Source organism: Varanus komodoensis, unplaced genomic scaffold (genome assembly GCF_004798865.1).
Source record: "Varanus komodoensis strain SLA01 unplaced genomic scaffold, ASM479886v1 scaffold28, whole genome shotgun sequence".
NCBI lineage: Eukaryota > Metazoa > Chordata > Lepidosauria > Squamata > Varanidae > Varanus > Varanus komodoensis.
In genome coordinates this window covers 13,482,184-13,498,258 of record NW_025335727.1, presented here as the reverse complement: position 1 = coordinate 13,498,258, position 16,075 = coordinate 13,482,184, and the positions used below count along the sequence as shown (strand labels likewise).

The following is a 16,075-nucleotide window of genomic DNA, read 5'->3' as shown; positions in this document are numbered from 1 at the left end:
AAGGAACATTTGAAGAGCCTTGCCAATGTATAGTTATTGCAGAAAGAGAAGGCACAGATCTGCATTCTTCTATATAATAAGAGCATTAAACAGGCACCCTACCTCTGTGTCTGATGGCACTTTACAATTTAAAAGCAAATTTGGCCTAGATTGATAGTACAAGTGTCCAGTATCCTTTTTTAGGCTCTTTCTCTCTGTGGAGCTTTTAAAATAGCAACATCCCCTCAGATTTTCCAGGACTGAACAAAGCTTCACTACTCTTTTGACTCACGATCAAAATAGCTAAAAGCCAAACTTCTCCCAAGCTGTGTGACACTCACATCTGGCCAGGCATTGACTCTCCCACTCAGCCAGATCTACACACATCTTGCCCAGTCTAGCAATGTGAGTCCAATTAAACCAGGGATGCCTATTTTTTTGTCCCTGAAAGTCAGGATGATGCCAGGTTGAGGAGTCAAACACTGAAAGATGCACGCAGATATGTGGGCATGAGTACACACACATACATACACCAGTGATCTGATTTATATGAGGAACTCTAGCAGAAGAAGTGAAGAGTACAGGTAAGAGGCAAATTGGTTGTGAGGGGAATTCAGTGGTGATGGACACATAACCATCACCATTGAATTCAGGTGTCTGAAGAAAAAGCCTTAAGAGTGTGCAGATGGTCCATGTCTGAATTGATCAAACAAAGAAAAACAACACCATTGGTGGAGCCTTCAACAGAAAGTTTCAAAGCAAATGTAGCTGAACTAGTTTATTTTGCTACGTTCCTATCTCCATCAGTCATAAAAGAACTGAACAAATGTAACAAATTAAAGTGGCAGTCCTATACACAGCTAAACTCACTCAGCTTAAACTCACTGCATTATAAGAACATTCACATGGCACAAACCTTTTCCTGGGACATTTGTAATGATTCTGTCCATGCTAGACACAAAATATTTTGCTGCTTCAAGGGCTTGCATTGTATTTTTCAGACACTGCACCCTGTTTGTTTCTGGAGCTGTTTCATTCTTTTTACATTTTGTTTTTTTACATTTATATGCCACTCTTTCTTCCAACAAGCTTAGGGGAATATATTTGAGATTTTCCGCTTTGATCCTCACAATAATCTTGTGAAATAGGGTGCACTGATGGTTGTAGTGACCCACATTCACTCAGGAAGCCTCATGACATGTATTCATTGTCAAATTTATTCACTGTACTTCCACATAATTTGACAACGGGCAGGGCTACAGACCTGTTGCTTCTCCTGTGCTTCACTAAAACCACTGAGCCCAGAACTTAGGCTTAGTCTCCCGTGCAAACACCTTAGACTCCCATGAAAGTCCCTTCTCAGCCTATTTATTCCACCCAATGTTTCTATATGGATTAGGAACATGGGGAAATCCCTGCTGGTACAGAGCAGAGGTTAGCATCCTGTTTCCCACAGAGGCCAACTAGATGCTCCAGTGGGAAGCCTTCCATCGCCTGTCCCTGCCAACAGCATTCTGCTTCTGATAAGTAAGTGCTAACAGTCCAGGATGCTGGGCACTCAACTGCCCAATCTGCCATCTGACACAGGGGGAGGGTGACAGCAGCAAGTGCAGACGTGCATTGATGTTGCTTCTGAATTATGGAGCTGGGAGAAATGTGATTCCCATCATACAAAGGACCTTCCTGCGGTAACAGAGACTCTTTTCTTCTTCAAGAGAGAATTGGACGTGTTGTTTCTCATGAGGCCTTTAACTTTGCAAGATGGGGGGCAGATGAAGTCACAGTCAAATGGTAACTCTGCTAATGTCACCCTCTGCTAAGAACAAGTGCCTACTGTTGCCCAGGGGTTAGAGAACGAAAACGCTACTGGAATAAAGGGGGGTGTTATTTGAGTCTTCATAGCTTTGCAACAGTTGTTAACATTATCCAGAGTTCTGGAGAGCATTATTTATATAGCAGTTCACTTCAAAGGGAGTAACTCATTCTAAGCATTTTGTAAAATGCAATCTGTGTCTGAGCATTAGCAACTACCCCTGTACTTTGGTGTTATTATGCTGATGTGCTGGAACTCTACAGATGCAGAACTGCAATTATTTTTAAAATATCAAGCATTATCTTGGTTCCTGCAAGACATTTTTACCCAGAAATTGATTCATCATTTCACCGTATTCCTTTCGTTTTGCCACCAGGCTCCACTTTGAATAGACATATGATTTATGTCACAAAGCTATTTTTCATTGTTGAATTAAATCAACAACAACAGCTCAAACTCATTTGCCCCATCTTGCTCTTCTAAACCATTCCCAACTAAAGCATGATGGTTTGCTTTTTTCAGGATGCTACAAAGGGCAAGCCATTTATCAGCTAATCATGAGAGTTTTTTAGATAGGTTTGAGCCTGGTTCTTTAACAATAAAATACTTCCACACTGAGTCCATTGATAAATTCAGAAGCATGGAGTGCACATGGCAAAAGATTTCATGCAATTCTCTTGTTCCTGTCCCCTTGGCTGTCTGGCTCAGATCTCTCCCTTACCAGCAAGGACAGAGACCAAGGGCCTTGATCTAGGAGCTGTCCAGCAGGTGTTGCATTAGCAACTGCCACGCAGCAACCAGAAGAGCTTTATAGAGGCTGGGCTGCCTCACCCACTCTTGAACACGTGTTGGCCCTGGGTTCAAGGACTGGAGGCTGCTCTGTGCTGCTTGATTAGCACTGCACCTTCTGTTTGGGCTTTAACTGGCACTGCTGCTCGTCCCACAGCCCCAGGAGAGCTTGTAGAGGCTCAGTAGCCAGAGGGGCAGAACTAGTTACAGAGAAAACAAAGAAAAATATCCTGATCCCTCAATAAGTGAAACGAAAATTACAAATGTTACTGAAAATATGAAAATATTTGTAAACCGAAGAATACAATAGAATATATATGTTTTGGCAATAAACAACAGCAAAGTACTTTGTATTAATTAAACTACACAATAGATTAACATTTAATATATTAACTTTAGAATTCATCCCATACCACTCATCCCACCTAACAAACATGTACAGTGTGATACTGATGCACCTAAACAAGTGCCAAATGTGTTTTGAATCTTCTTCAGGGACACATTTTAGAATTAGCCAGATGGTGGAACAGCTCTCCTGAATCTGTGGTCTTCCCAAGTGGAGCATCTTTCCAGGGGGAGGTCTTAAGGGAGGACATTTACATGAACACTGATTCTGTTTGTATCATGTGGTGGGTCAGAGATGGGGAGTTGTCAGTCCATGGGCCACATGCTGTCTATATCACATTTGGATCTGGCCCGTGGCCAATTCTTTCCAGCTGCACCCAGCCAAACTTGGCAATTTGGCATAGAAAAAAGGGCCCATTTATAGGTGCTTTCTAAGATCCCCAAGCTTAATTGCTGTACCTGGTGATTTTCACCCAGCACCTGGAAAGGGAAAGGTTAACCCTCCTTTCCATGTGTATTGTGATTTCCATCAAAATCATCCTACATGGCAGGCAATGCTTGTTGGGGGTGATGAGAGTTCTGTCCCAACAACTGGAGATTTCCAAGTTAGAGAAGGAAGATGGTGCGCCCGCAACTGGAGTATTATGCTCAGCTTTGGGCCCCTCATTACAGGAAGGCTATAGCCAGGTTGAAGTCAGTGCAGCGCAGGGCCACAAGGTTGGTGACCGGTTTGCAGGGGATGTCGTATGAGGCGAGACTGAGGGAACTGTTGTAAGCCGCCCCGAGGCTTCGGCGAATGGGGCGGCATAAAAATGTTTTAATAAATAAATAAAATAATAAACTGGGTCTCTTCAGCCTGGAGAAGAGGAGACTCAGAGGGGATATGTTGGCAACATACAGGTATGTGAGGGGATGTCACAGAGACCTGTTCTCCCCTGCAGAGGAAGGCAGGATGTGCTCCAATGGAGCAAAGCTCAGGGAGTCAAGGTTCCGTTTGGATGCCAGGAAGCACTTCCTGACAGTTAGGACCCCGAGGGTGTGGAATGGGCTTCCACGGGAGGCCGTTGAGGCCCCATCAGTGAGGGTGTTCAAGGATAGGCTGGACGTGCACATGGTGGGCATGTCGTGAGCGAAGCCGACTGGAGCCGGGGGTCAGACTAGATGGCCCAGGAGACCCCTTCTGACTCGTTCGGTTTCTATGTTTCTATATAAATACATATCAAATAGTGATGATGGTGATGATGTTACATTTATACCCCACCTTTCTTTCTCTTGCAAGGATCCCAGAACTGGCTACCAAAGTTCTCTCGTTTCCATTTATCCTCCCAACAACAACCTTGTGAGGTATGTTAAGCTAGGAGTTCATCATTGGACTAAAGTCACCCATTGAGCTTCATGGATGAGTGGGAACCAGAACCCAGATCTCCCAAGTCCCAGTCCAACACTTTAATCACTACCCCACACTGCCAGATAATCACCAATGCAAGCAATAAAAACAGACCACAGCAAGAGCAGGGGCATCTTCCGATATCCCTAAATGACCTCCAGAAGAGTATTGGCTTTAGCTACATGCCTACTTCTACACAGTGTGGGACCTGAATGGGTTGTGCTCAGAAATGACTTGCAGGGCTTAAGCCTGCAACTGAAATAGGCCTCTTCTGCCCAGCCATTCGCTGCATATAATACACTGGGGAGCGGGGCCAGAGCAGGGTCCCTGATGATGGCTCAAGTGTGCAGGCCAGACTCCACTGCCCTCAGTTCACCTGCACTATTGTACAGTCTGTAATCCTGTAGGAAAAATTAACCAGGATGGGAATGAAGCAAAGTGCAATATGAAGAGAATATTGACTCCCGCACTGAGTAAGGATTGTAGACCACCACCAACACATTCACAAAGCAACAAACTGAGAAAGACCAGCCCAGACTATAAGTTAACCATACAGTAGCTCTGGTCATGGACTTAACCACAAATCATGGTTAACTAAAAATGGAAGTAAACGCCTCCGATTTCCTTACACCAATGCTGTAGGAGAAAGAGGAGTACATAGGCTTGCCCCAAGATCATTCAGGTAACCAAGTCTTATGTGAAGTGGTTTGAAGATATTAAACATATTCTATAAAAGTCAAGTAATAGTAAGATCACTTTAAAGTACTCCTAAATATATATTCATTCTGAAAAACTCCCAAACTATAAGGCAGTTATTTCTGCTAACCTCTCCAATTTCCCAACATAGCTGGCCAGGACGCTCTAGGACTTGTAAGCCATTGTTTCTGTTGAAATTTGCATAGAATTGTGTCCACGGGAACCATTAGAGGGAAGCCTGCTGGGACTAGAACCCCAAATCTTGGATTTGAAGCCTCAAGTATCTGGGAAGCCAAATGCCCCACCACATTGCTAACTAGGGGCACTTGCTGAAATAAATGAAACTGGGCCCTGATTGTCTCTGTTGCATCTGATCCTCCCAGATTAGCTGGCCTTTTGCCCACACAAGCTGCCTCCCTTCTTGAATCTTTCTGTCTGAGGATTCTGATTTCTTTTCTGAAATCAAATGAGCTCCATTCCCTCTCTATACATCCCTTTCTACAAATAGGAATGTCCTCAAGAGCCAGAATCCTTTACACACACACACACACACACACACACACACACACACAGAGAGAGAGAGAGAGAGAGAGAGAGAGAGAGAGAGAGAGAGAAGAATTTAGAGCATATGTAAATTAGTATATAAAGGTACGTGCGTCTTCCTTCCTGCCTTTCTTTGACCTGTGAAACTGAACCTGGTATCTTTTTGATAGCTTGTGCCAACCTCTAAGTCTACCTGTTGTCCAATTTGGCTGCCCAAGAAGTTTATAACAGTTCCTACATTACACTGCCTCATAATATTCAATATTCAATATTTCAATAAGATAAATACAGACATCATTGATATTTAAATGCAGCAAGTCACTTTGGTTAACATACATCCATTCATTTTTGCAAGTAAACTTTAGAACATGTTGCTGTATGGGAAATGGAAGGATGATTAATTATACATTATGGAAAGCCTTTCTTTGTAATACTATTCTTTGAAGGCCACATATTTGTATAATACAGCAGGCTTCGCTGAACCAGGATGTAATAAAAAAGATTAGCTTTTTAATGGAGATATTTATAGGCTACTAGTAATTAACTGCAATTTTAAAAATTGGATAAATCACCAAGTTAGTGCAAACTTATAATTATGTGGATGTACCTATATTTACATCCTCTGGTGCAGCTGGCATTCAGTGTCCCTGGAGTTATAATTCCTTCAAAGCTTAAGTCTGAAATTTATGAACAATCTAGTAGGCTTTGCAAAAATCCTGCATAAAAGACACTAAAATGAACATCCATTCATATGTACTTACAATATATACATACATAGCATGGGAAATTGGGGAGTGGGTACTAAACGGAACTTCTCTATATATTGTGATGTTATGCAACACCAGATTTTTAAGTAACTATGGCTAGGGTGCAATCCAGTGGGGATGCCCACAAGCCTACAAACTCGGAGGATTAGTGGTATCCTAGGCAGGGGAGGAGGAGCATGTTTTCTCTGCTGTTTTCTGTTTTCTCGCACCCTATGCAACACATAAGCAAGTTTAGACAGAAAGATCTATAGCCCCTAGCATGACCCTATTCCAGGCCTTTCTACTGCCTAAACTTGCACAGGATTGTGTCTTTAGACACCATGGAACAGGAGTAGAGGAAGCTGAAGCACCACCAGAATTCTTCCCAATGTGGCAACACCTGTCTCCCCACTAAGTCCCCGCAAATGCTCACAAAGCTGGTTGTTAAAAGTAGGGAATGGTGCTCCAAGCTTGGAGACCCAGGTATGAGGGTGGAATGTGAACCCCACCAAATTCCAAAGTAAGAGTGTTCAAATATTTCTTGTTGTGAGCCTCCCCGAGGCTTTGTTGCGATGGCGGCGGCATTAAAATGTTTTAAATAAAAATAAATAAATAAATATTTTCTTGACTATAAGTCCTAACTGAATCACTGGGGCTTACTTCTGAGTGAATGTGCATAGGTTTATTTATCATTTTAAGGAGTCCAAGTATCTTAACTGTGGCTTTTCTTTCCTACCACAAGGCAAATTACTTGCATCTTGATCCTATACAGGTCTTCTCAGAAGTAAGTCCCAATGCTTACACCATGGATCTAAACATATAGCATGCACAACCTTGAGTGCAACCTGTGATGCTTCAGATGTTTGGCCAAAACCTTTAGCCAGCATAGCCATTGGTGAGGCAGCATGGGAATTGCAGGCCAAAACATCTGGAGGATCACAGGTTGCCCATTCCTGTATAATTCCTGTAGCATATCCACTTAAGGAAATTCAGCAATACAGCATAGATTACATTCCACGCAAGTATGGTATGACTCTAGAAAGCTCAGTATACTTGAAAGCACATCACAAGTCAGGGAAAGCTGAGAGTATAAATCAGAGCTAATGCAGTACCAAGCAGAAGTTGTCTCTTATGGGCTATCAGAAAATATCAGCTGTATTTAGAGGATATGATGCACTGTCCAGCAATAAATATTTATAGTCAATATTTTGGTGGTAAATAGAATCAAGATACAAGTCTGACAACCATTTAAGATTAGACCAGTTGATACGGTTCTTTTGGGAGATACTAATTCATACTGTTCAACTCAAAAAAAATGGGGCATGGCCTGAAGGTCCATGATGTGGGACCTTGCTAAAGATAAGCATGCCTGGAGTTGCTCAGTGCCTAGATGAGGAAACCTTTTAAAAAGCTTCTGTGAGTTCCCTTTGGAAAAAACAAAATAACATAAATTAGGCTTAGTTCTTCTAGGGCACAATCTAACGAAGCTACCCATAATTGTCTGAGCTTGGAAAGTTATAGGCATCTTATATAGGCTATAAAAAGTGTATAGGGAAAAGGTGGCTGGAAAGCAGTTGGATAGCTGATTTCAGTGTGGGAGGGAAAGAGGTTGAGGTGCTACTGAGATACCTCACATCATTGGGGTAGCAGTTTCCTCCCCTCTCTGCCTGCTAAACCGCTTCTCCAAGGTTGCTGTTATGACCCCTGAAAGCAACCAGCCCCAGTTCTTTGAGGGTGTGTGGAAGGACACTTCAAAACTGGAGCCAACTTCTAATGTTAAGGCTGAGACTGCAAACAATCCTATGGCCACCTCGATGCTATTTAGCCAGCCACAGGAGCACTTTGCTCCATGCATAACCATGCAACCCTGGGCATTTTTTATTCAGAAGTCAATCTACTTTATTCGGTATACTTATGCTGAAGAGCATGAGCTTCACATGAAAATGGTCCCAGATTCACGTTCTGGCATTTCCAGGCAGACGGAGAAGCATTCCTGCCTGAAACACCAGAGAGGTGCTGCCAGCCAGTGCTGGTAATTTCAGGACAGTAGGACCAATGGGTTGAACCTGAAGAAAGTCATTCATATTTAGGTTCCTTTGAAGTCAATGTGAAAAAGTTGGTTGTTACTTCCATCCCTTTGATTCAGTGGGAATTAAGTGCAATGAACAGTATAGATGCAATCCAAAGTCCCAGCTTGTTAACTGGTCGCGTCCTGCTCACAGGGAAGTCTGCGTAAGATTGCAGCTTGGATGTGCGTATTTAGATGAATAAATGCTAATATCTTTTATCTGATGTCAGATCTAACAGCTGTGCTTGCACATACTGAGGTTCAAAATTAGAGAAAGTATAATATTTAAGAACAGTGTTTGTATGCAATGCTGATAGGGATAACTGATTTGGAGTAGCTACCTTTTGAAAGGTTTTTAGACAGTTTTAGAATTAAGGTAGTGCAGTGTACTAACCACCATAGCCTAAGGAAGTGCTGATGCTCACATTACTTATGTGCAACTGTATACATATCTACTTGTAAGTCAGAGTGCATTACTCCCAGGTAAGTAGGTAGGAGGCTGCAGCCATAATGGTATCTTACCACGGCTCCCTCCTATTGTATTTCTGAGCATTTTCTCTTGGCTGCTGTCTGGTTTATGATGGAGATCAAAGTGTTAGGATTTAACTTCATGTTCCTGAACATTACAACCTTGTCTGCCTACTGGGAATAGCCTCTGAATTGTACAGCTGTTTTGCGATCAACAAAGATGTATTTGGTGCAACTTCTCTTGATTTATAAGAAGTCTGAATCTGTTGACCTTCTGGGTTTGTTGCAAAGCTCATCCATTTCCTCAGGCTGTTTTGTGAGGGTGGGGGGGAAAGCTGAGCTTTCTAGTGAGAAGTTATATGGATGTCATTTTCTTTTCTTTAACTAAGGTTTTAGTAGAAGTAGTAGCATTTTGGAAGAAGTTGAAATATTTTCTTAATATTGACTTGTTTGAGAAAGTGCTTTATTATTATGAGTGGCAAGATATCTGCTAGCATTTTTCAGATGCTATGGATTGACTTTAAAAAAAAAAAAGCAAAAACCTGGCCAGATGCCTAGAGCTCTGGCTAGGTGTGTTAAAAATTGATTTGTATAAATCAAAATAACCTTCACAAGTTATTTTTTCCATTTATCTTTGCAATGAGGACTTAACACCTGCAAAGTGCACAGTGCTCTCATTGGCCTCCTAAGGTTACGTCTAAGAAAGCACCAAAACAATAAACATCATCATCATCATCAAATTAATCAAAGCTACAATCCTGAATGGTGTTTCTTATCAGGACTTACATTTGAGTAGACATGCACAGGACTATATTGCAAGGTTGTGATCCTAAGTTGCTAAGTATCCTAAGATCCTAAACTACAAGTTGTCTTAGAGAAACACTGAAGGAAATGCAAGGCGTAGGCCTGTCCGTCTGCAGCGCTCTTGAAGAGACTTGACGGTCCTGCCATGAAGGACAATTCTGCTGCCCCTCAAATGGGAACAAGCATCCAGGGTATCCAACCCACCATTAGTGCAGGAGTACCATGGGAAGACAGCCCTTTTCAACCCCACTTTAGACATGTAGTGATTCTGAGCATAGATGTCAGCTTCTTTCTACAGTACACCAAGATTGCAGAGCCTCAGAGTTGTGGGCCAAATCTGGCCCTCTGGAATTCTCCACAAGGTCACACACTGTTCTCCACCCCCTTGCTCTTGACTGACTGCTTTTGCAGCCTTTGCCTGAGTTCTGCCCTTTCTAAAAGGTTGAAATGCTTCTCCTAAGGCTTAGTTACTGGCAATAAGATCTGGTATTTTGGCCATGCTCCTTCTGGCCACCAGGGGAACTTAGCAAGATTATCCAAAACTGGATTTGGTCCTCTGTCTGAAAATGGTTCAACATCCCTCTGGTATGCCTCACTTGTCATTGGCAAAACTACACTTCAAGTTTCAAGTGCAAACCTCTTGAATATATCAATGCTAGAAGTCGGATTCATGCAAGGAGTATAGTGGGCATGAGATTCAGGCCAAGCTAAAGAAAGAACATCACTCAATGCATCACTGACTCCAGGTCTTGACGAGGTCTTGACAAACTGGAACATATTCAGGTGAGGGCCACAACAATGCAAGGGGACTAGGAGACAAATCCTATGAGGAAACATTGCAGGAGTTAGGTATGTTTAGCCTGGATAAACCTGATAATCAAGAGGCAACATAACAGTCATCTGCAAATATCTGAAAGACCACCATGTAGAATCCACTTTGTACATGATAGAGTAAATTTGTTTTCTGTTGTTGCAGGGGGTAGGATCCAAACCAGTAAGTTCAAATTACAAAAATAAAAAATAATAAAAAATTGGCCGGGGGGGTGGATTTTAGCTAAACATTAGAAACAAACTTCCTGAAAGTACCAGGTGTTCAGTAGTAGAAGAGACTGCCTCCAAAGGTGGCGGACTCTCCTTCATTAGAGGATTTTGAGAACATGTTGGATAGTCAGTTGTCAGGGATATTATTGTAATTGTTTTCCTGTACTGGGTGAAGTCAGACTAGATGATAGAAAATACTGGCAGAATTGTGGTGATAGTTTTAATCAAGGAAAAGGAATACACAAACTCATGGAACAGGGCTTTTCCAGTTGTTATTATTTATTTTCCAGTTGTTATTATCTATTAGCTGTGACCATCTCCAAATGGAGGTTCCTTTTGAAGGCAGCAGTGGTGGTGGGAAAGCACAGAAGGGATGTAGCGTGTGGATTCTTTCATTTGTTTGTTCATTATTTGTAATATTTATATAATGCTTAAATAAAATCACTGAGCAGATTACTGGCCAACATCTGGTAGGCCAGGATAAAACCAGGATGCTGGATTAGATAAGTCCCTGGTCTGATGCTGGAGGACTTGTCCTGCGTTCTTATATTAACCCATTACCCCATTTTTGTTGGTGATCCATCAGCTCCAGCCAGTACAGCCAACACTGAGAGTGTCTCCAAAACGATCTGGAGGTTAGGAAAGGATAGTCTAGCTGAATACAACAAATTTAAGGTATCAAAGTATGATTTATCAATGAAGAAACTTCTAATTAAAGAAGTGATGGGGACAATCGTGCAATACAGTTTTAAGCACAATTACTATCTTACTATCTTATACATGTTTGTATAAGACTGCAGCCTTGATGGATGACATCAGCACAGAAAACATACTCTAAGGATATGTCTGATGTTACTGTTTACTAGATCATATTTATAGGATTAACATCAGCCTGTGATCTGCAAAAGTAAATCCATCTGAGTTGTATGTTGCTTCCTCTCAAGGAACTGTTTACTGCACTTCTGCCTTAGACTTGGGTCCACAAGAAAGTTCACACATATTTTTAATGGCTTTCTTCATCCTGTACTGTTGTTTTAGTATACAGTTGAAACAGCTTTATTGCTGTAGAATCACCACGGTTAATGAGAGCTATGGGAAGAAATACTTCTCATTACTCCAGAATAAAAACCATCTGAACAAGACCACAAAGGTAGCACATTCCACAAAGCTGTCGCTCAGGGGATAGAATCAGATGGACAATTCTCCCTTCCCACTTCACAGTCTGGAACGAGGGAAAGGGCAGTGCTTTAATGAAATGCATGACTGAGCTTTAAAGACTTCAGGAGTAATCATATGCACATTAAGACAGAAAAAAGTCCTCCACCTCACAGCTATGGCTGGGACATGCTGGGAGTCAGAGGATATTTTTATGTCCAAAAATGCATAGGATTGCACCCCAAATTCTTAATTGCTCAGTATTAAGTATTGTGACTGACATCTGAAAGGAAGATGTAAATAAGATCATCTAAGGTCATCTTCTGGGATCCTTCTCTTAGAGGTCCCTCCAAATGAAGTAAAGAGGGAGAAGGGCCTTTTTGGTTGTTGCACCCCAGCTCTGGAAAGCAGTGCACCTGAAGCCTACTCTCTACTTTTTTCAGCACCAGGTGAAAACTTTTTTATTTGACCAGTATTTTAATAATTAACTTCTAATCTTAGTTTTTACACTGCATTGTTTTACAACTTCTGTACTTCAGAACTGATTTGATTGCAACTGTTGTGGTTTTATTGTCGTAGTGTATCATTGTTTTATTATGTTTAAGTTACTCTCTTTGTTTCTATGTTTTTAACTTTTTGTTAACCACCCAGCGAGCCTTGGGCTATTGGGCAGTATAAAAATGAAATAATAATTAAATAACACGAGCCGAGTCACCACAAGATTTCTTCTGGAATCTGCTTTTACTTACCAGATCTTAGCCCTGCCTCATCTTAAGTAACATCCAATACAATGCACTATTTTTAAGCCTTTCTTCATGCATGCAGTTGTTCAGTGGTTAAAGAAAGTACCCTGTGGATGTTCAGAGGAATTTTTGTGTACTCCAACTGTACCAGAGCTGAACCTTGGAATATAAAACCAGTGCAGATAAACTTTCCTTATCATTTTAACCACAGTCTGGCAATACCTTTACTAGGACCACCAAAATTCTATAAAACTGTACCAGGTCCTGAGTTCTCCAGCAGGGTAGAAGGTCACTACATATGACATTTTCCAAAGGACATTTTCAAAAAGCAAAGATAGTGGAGCTGATCCTCTGCTAGCAGTGATCTGCTATCAGCAATGGACTAATTCATGCAGTCTACAAATCTCCATTTTGAGACGGAGTCTAGCTAACCTGCGGGTCTCACGATTGCTGCATCTGCAAACAGTTGGCTCCCCACCCCACCGCTTTTCATAGCATCTAACTCCAGGGATAGGAAATCTTTTTAGGACATGGGCACAGCTTGATGAATTGTCCCGCGTACCAAAACAACACGGTGAATCGTGAACCGTGTGGCAAATGACAAGCTCAAAAAGCTGAGGACAAGGCCGAGGTAGGGTCTGACCTCCAGCGCACTGAACTCCTTTGCACTCGCAGATTCCAGCCCCAACAGCAACCTACTTCACAGCCATGCCAGCTGCTGTTAAAAAAATTCAACAAAAAGTGGGAAGGGCAGGAAAACTCCAGGGCGGGGACACACTCAGACACAAAACCCGTCGGAGACGCATTGTTGCCTGCGGACCCCACGTCGGCGAGTCCTTGTCGAGGTTGGATGAAGCGTTCTGGAAAACTCCAAAGCTTGTACATTCTCGTGCAATCTTAGCAGGAATTTTGAGTTTGGTGTTCCCCAACTGGGAAGATCGACCAGCTTCCCTCGCGGGCATGCAGCTCCGCTTTTTTACGTACTTTGCACTTCAGGGCTTTTATTGTGTTTCTGTTCCTTCTAAGGCAGCTGTTGCTTTCGCGAGTGGCAGGAGGAGAAGGGGAACGCACGCGCCCTCCTCCAGGGCTGGGAGGAGGCGCGAGGAAGGCGGCCTCCCCGAGAGCGCGCGGCGAGCGCCGGCCTCCTCTCCCTCTTCCACGCCTCTGCATTACCGGTGGTCCTCCCGTCCTCCTTCCAGCCGCCGCCGCCGCCGCCTGGAGCGCGTCGCGCTGCCTTCGCCGCGATCTCTCCGACTGTACCGCAGGGGGCGATGTGGGCACGGCATTGGCTCATTGACTCCTTACGCCGGTGGCGTGGGGAGGGCTCCCCGGCGCTTCCCCCGCCTCCCGCCCCCTTCCTCTCCTTCTGCTGCGCTGCCGGCGTATCTCCGTATTCGCCACCGAGGCGCGAGCGAGCCGGGAAGTTTCCGGTGCCACTGCGGGGCAGGACTTGCTGCTGGTGCCGTGAAAACTGTTGGCCGCGCTTCTGCCGCCGCGGGTGCCCGTCCGCCGAGCGACCCTGGGGCGGGTGCCCGGACTGTGCCCGACCCGTTTCGAGGTAGGGCGAGCAGCCACATCCCCCGCCCTTTTGAGGAGGGGTCGATCCCTCCCGGAAAGTGTGGCGAATGCCCTGCCGGGCTGCGGGGGCTGTTGCGCAGGGGCTTTGCGGAAAACTTTGGGGAAGTGGCGGCGGTCGCCCCCCCTCCCCAAATCTCGCTTCCCCCTTTTCTCCCCGCTCGCCGCTTTCTTTTCCTTTAAGAGTCTGGCAGCATCTGGAGAGAGGAAAATCAGTGTCTGGTGCTTTCTGCGCCTGGCGGGGCTGTTCTTGCAGCCGTAGCAGCAGGAACCGCCAAGCAAGCGAAGAAGTCTGTTCTCATGCTCTGGGTCTCTCTCTTTCTCGTTCCTAGGATGGCATGGATTTAGGCAGCGACTCCTGCAGCAGCCGCTCCAGCTCGGAATCCAGTTCCAGCAAAGTGACCCCTTGTTCGGAATGCAAATCCTCCCCATCCCCTACCAGCCTGGACTTGGCTGCTTTGGAGGACTCGGAGGAAGAAGAGGAGGAGGAGGAGGAAGAGGAGGAGGAGGACTTCCAGGTGTGCAACAAGAGGAAGGGGATTGATGTGTGGGTGGAGGAGGAGGAGGCCAGGGGCTATGCCCGCTGCTATGCCAAAACCTCCCCTGCCAGGAGGAGTTTAGCGCAGGAGCTGGAGGAGGTGAAGAGGACCCGCCTCGCGTTCCCCACCATGCCTCCCCCGGCCCCCCACGGCCACCCGCCTCCTCAGCATCACCGGCCCCCACCCCACCCGCTGGACCTCCGGCACAATGCCAACGTGGTGCCCTCTGGCCGCAGGACTGGACACAAGGGGGGCGGGGGCCCCGGCAAAGCCCCTTGCCTCCAGAAGCGCCAGCAGCCGGGGGGCGTGGGGAGCGGCCGGCACAGCAATGGGGGCCCGCTGGTCGCCTTCCATCCCTTGGAGAACTCCTCGGGGGGCACCGGCTTGAAGGAGCAGGAGCCTCCACTGCCTACTATGGACTGGGAAGCGCTGGAGAAACACCTGGCGGGCTTGCAGTTCCAGGAGCAGGAGATCCGAAGGCAGAAGGGCAACTACACCTCCGTAAGTTGCTTCCTTTCCCCCTTCTCCCCGCACGCCCTTCCGCTCCCATCCTTCAGTCTTCCAGGAGATGTCTGAGGAGGGAAGTGTTAATGCCAGTGGAATTATTAGTTAGGGTGAGCAGACGGTGAGTCACTTCCCTCGCTGAGGGACGCCTTTTTGTATTCCCATAGAAGGCAATTTGCAGTTGGGCAGCTGCGGTTACTTGCATTGGGATGGGGCGCCCGCCCCCGCCTCCTCCCTCCGACTATGTCCCCAGCGGGGCTTGCGGAGAAGCTGCCTGCCGTGTGTGTGTTCCGTGCGTGCGGGAGCGTGGCTCTCCTCCGCCCCGGAGCCGGCCTGCTCTCCGCGGTCTCTTTGTTCGGCCAGGGAGGGAGTTGACCTGGGCTGGCCTCGGGATCGGCAAAGAAGGAAGGTTCTGGCTGGTGACCCTTTGTGTGTCCGGGGGGTGGGGGGTGGGGGGTGGAGCGACTTCCTGTTTCTTATCGGAGGGACACCTGGCTGCATCCAGAGAAGCCAGACAGTGTGGGTGGCTTGCTTCAAGAAAAGAGGGGGGGGGGGTTACGCAGGAAACCCAGCCAAGCTAGTTCAGGTCCCAGTAGCTTGGCTCCAGTGAAAAGGGCTTGCACTCTTCGGATGCACGCTTGCCTATGGGGCTGCTGCCTTTCAAAGGTGCAGCAGCAGTAGTTTGCCATTTTGGGCTTTTTTTTAATGTGCACCTTGGCCTATGAAGGATGCCTTGGTTAATGTAACTAATAGGTATTCTAATCTGACAGTGGTCTGCGTGTTCTTTTGATACTTCGCCTGGGGGTGTGACATGGGGACCCAAAGCCCTTCAGCTTCTGGAGATTGGGGGCAGTGCCGTTTGACTGTAGGGCATGAGGAT

General features: G+C 45.3%; 1 protein-coding gene across 2 annotated transcripts in view; it reads left to right on the top strand.

Annotated features, from left to right (window-relative positions):
* Positions 1–14,049: 14,049 nt before the first annotated feature.
* LOC123025555 (schwannomin-interacting protein 1) overlaps positions 14,050–16,075 on the top strand; it is a 106,922-nt gene continuing 104,896 nt past the window's right edge. For both annotated transcript variants that reach the window (XM_044434374.1, XM_044434373.1), the window contains exons 1-2: positions 14,050–14,135; positions 14,485–15,192. In XM_044434374.1, coding sequence (XP_044290309.1) covers positions 14,491–15,192 — 702 coding nt within the window. In that variant the 5' untranslated portion in view covers positions 14,050–14,135; positions 14,485–14,490. The remainder of the gene's footprint in view (positions 14,136–14,484; positions 15,193–16,075) is intronic.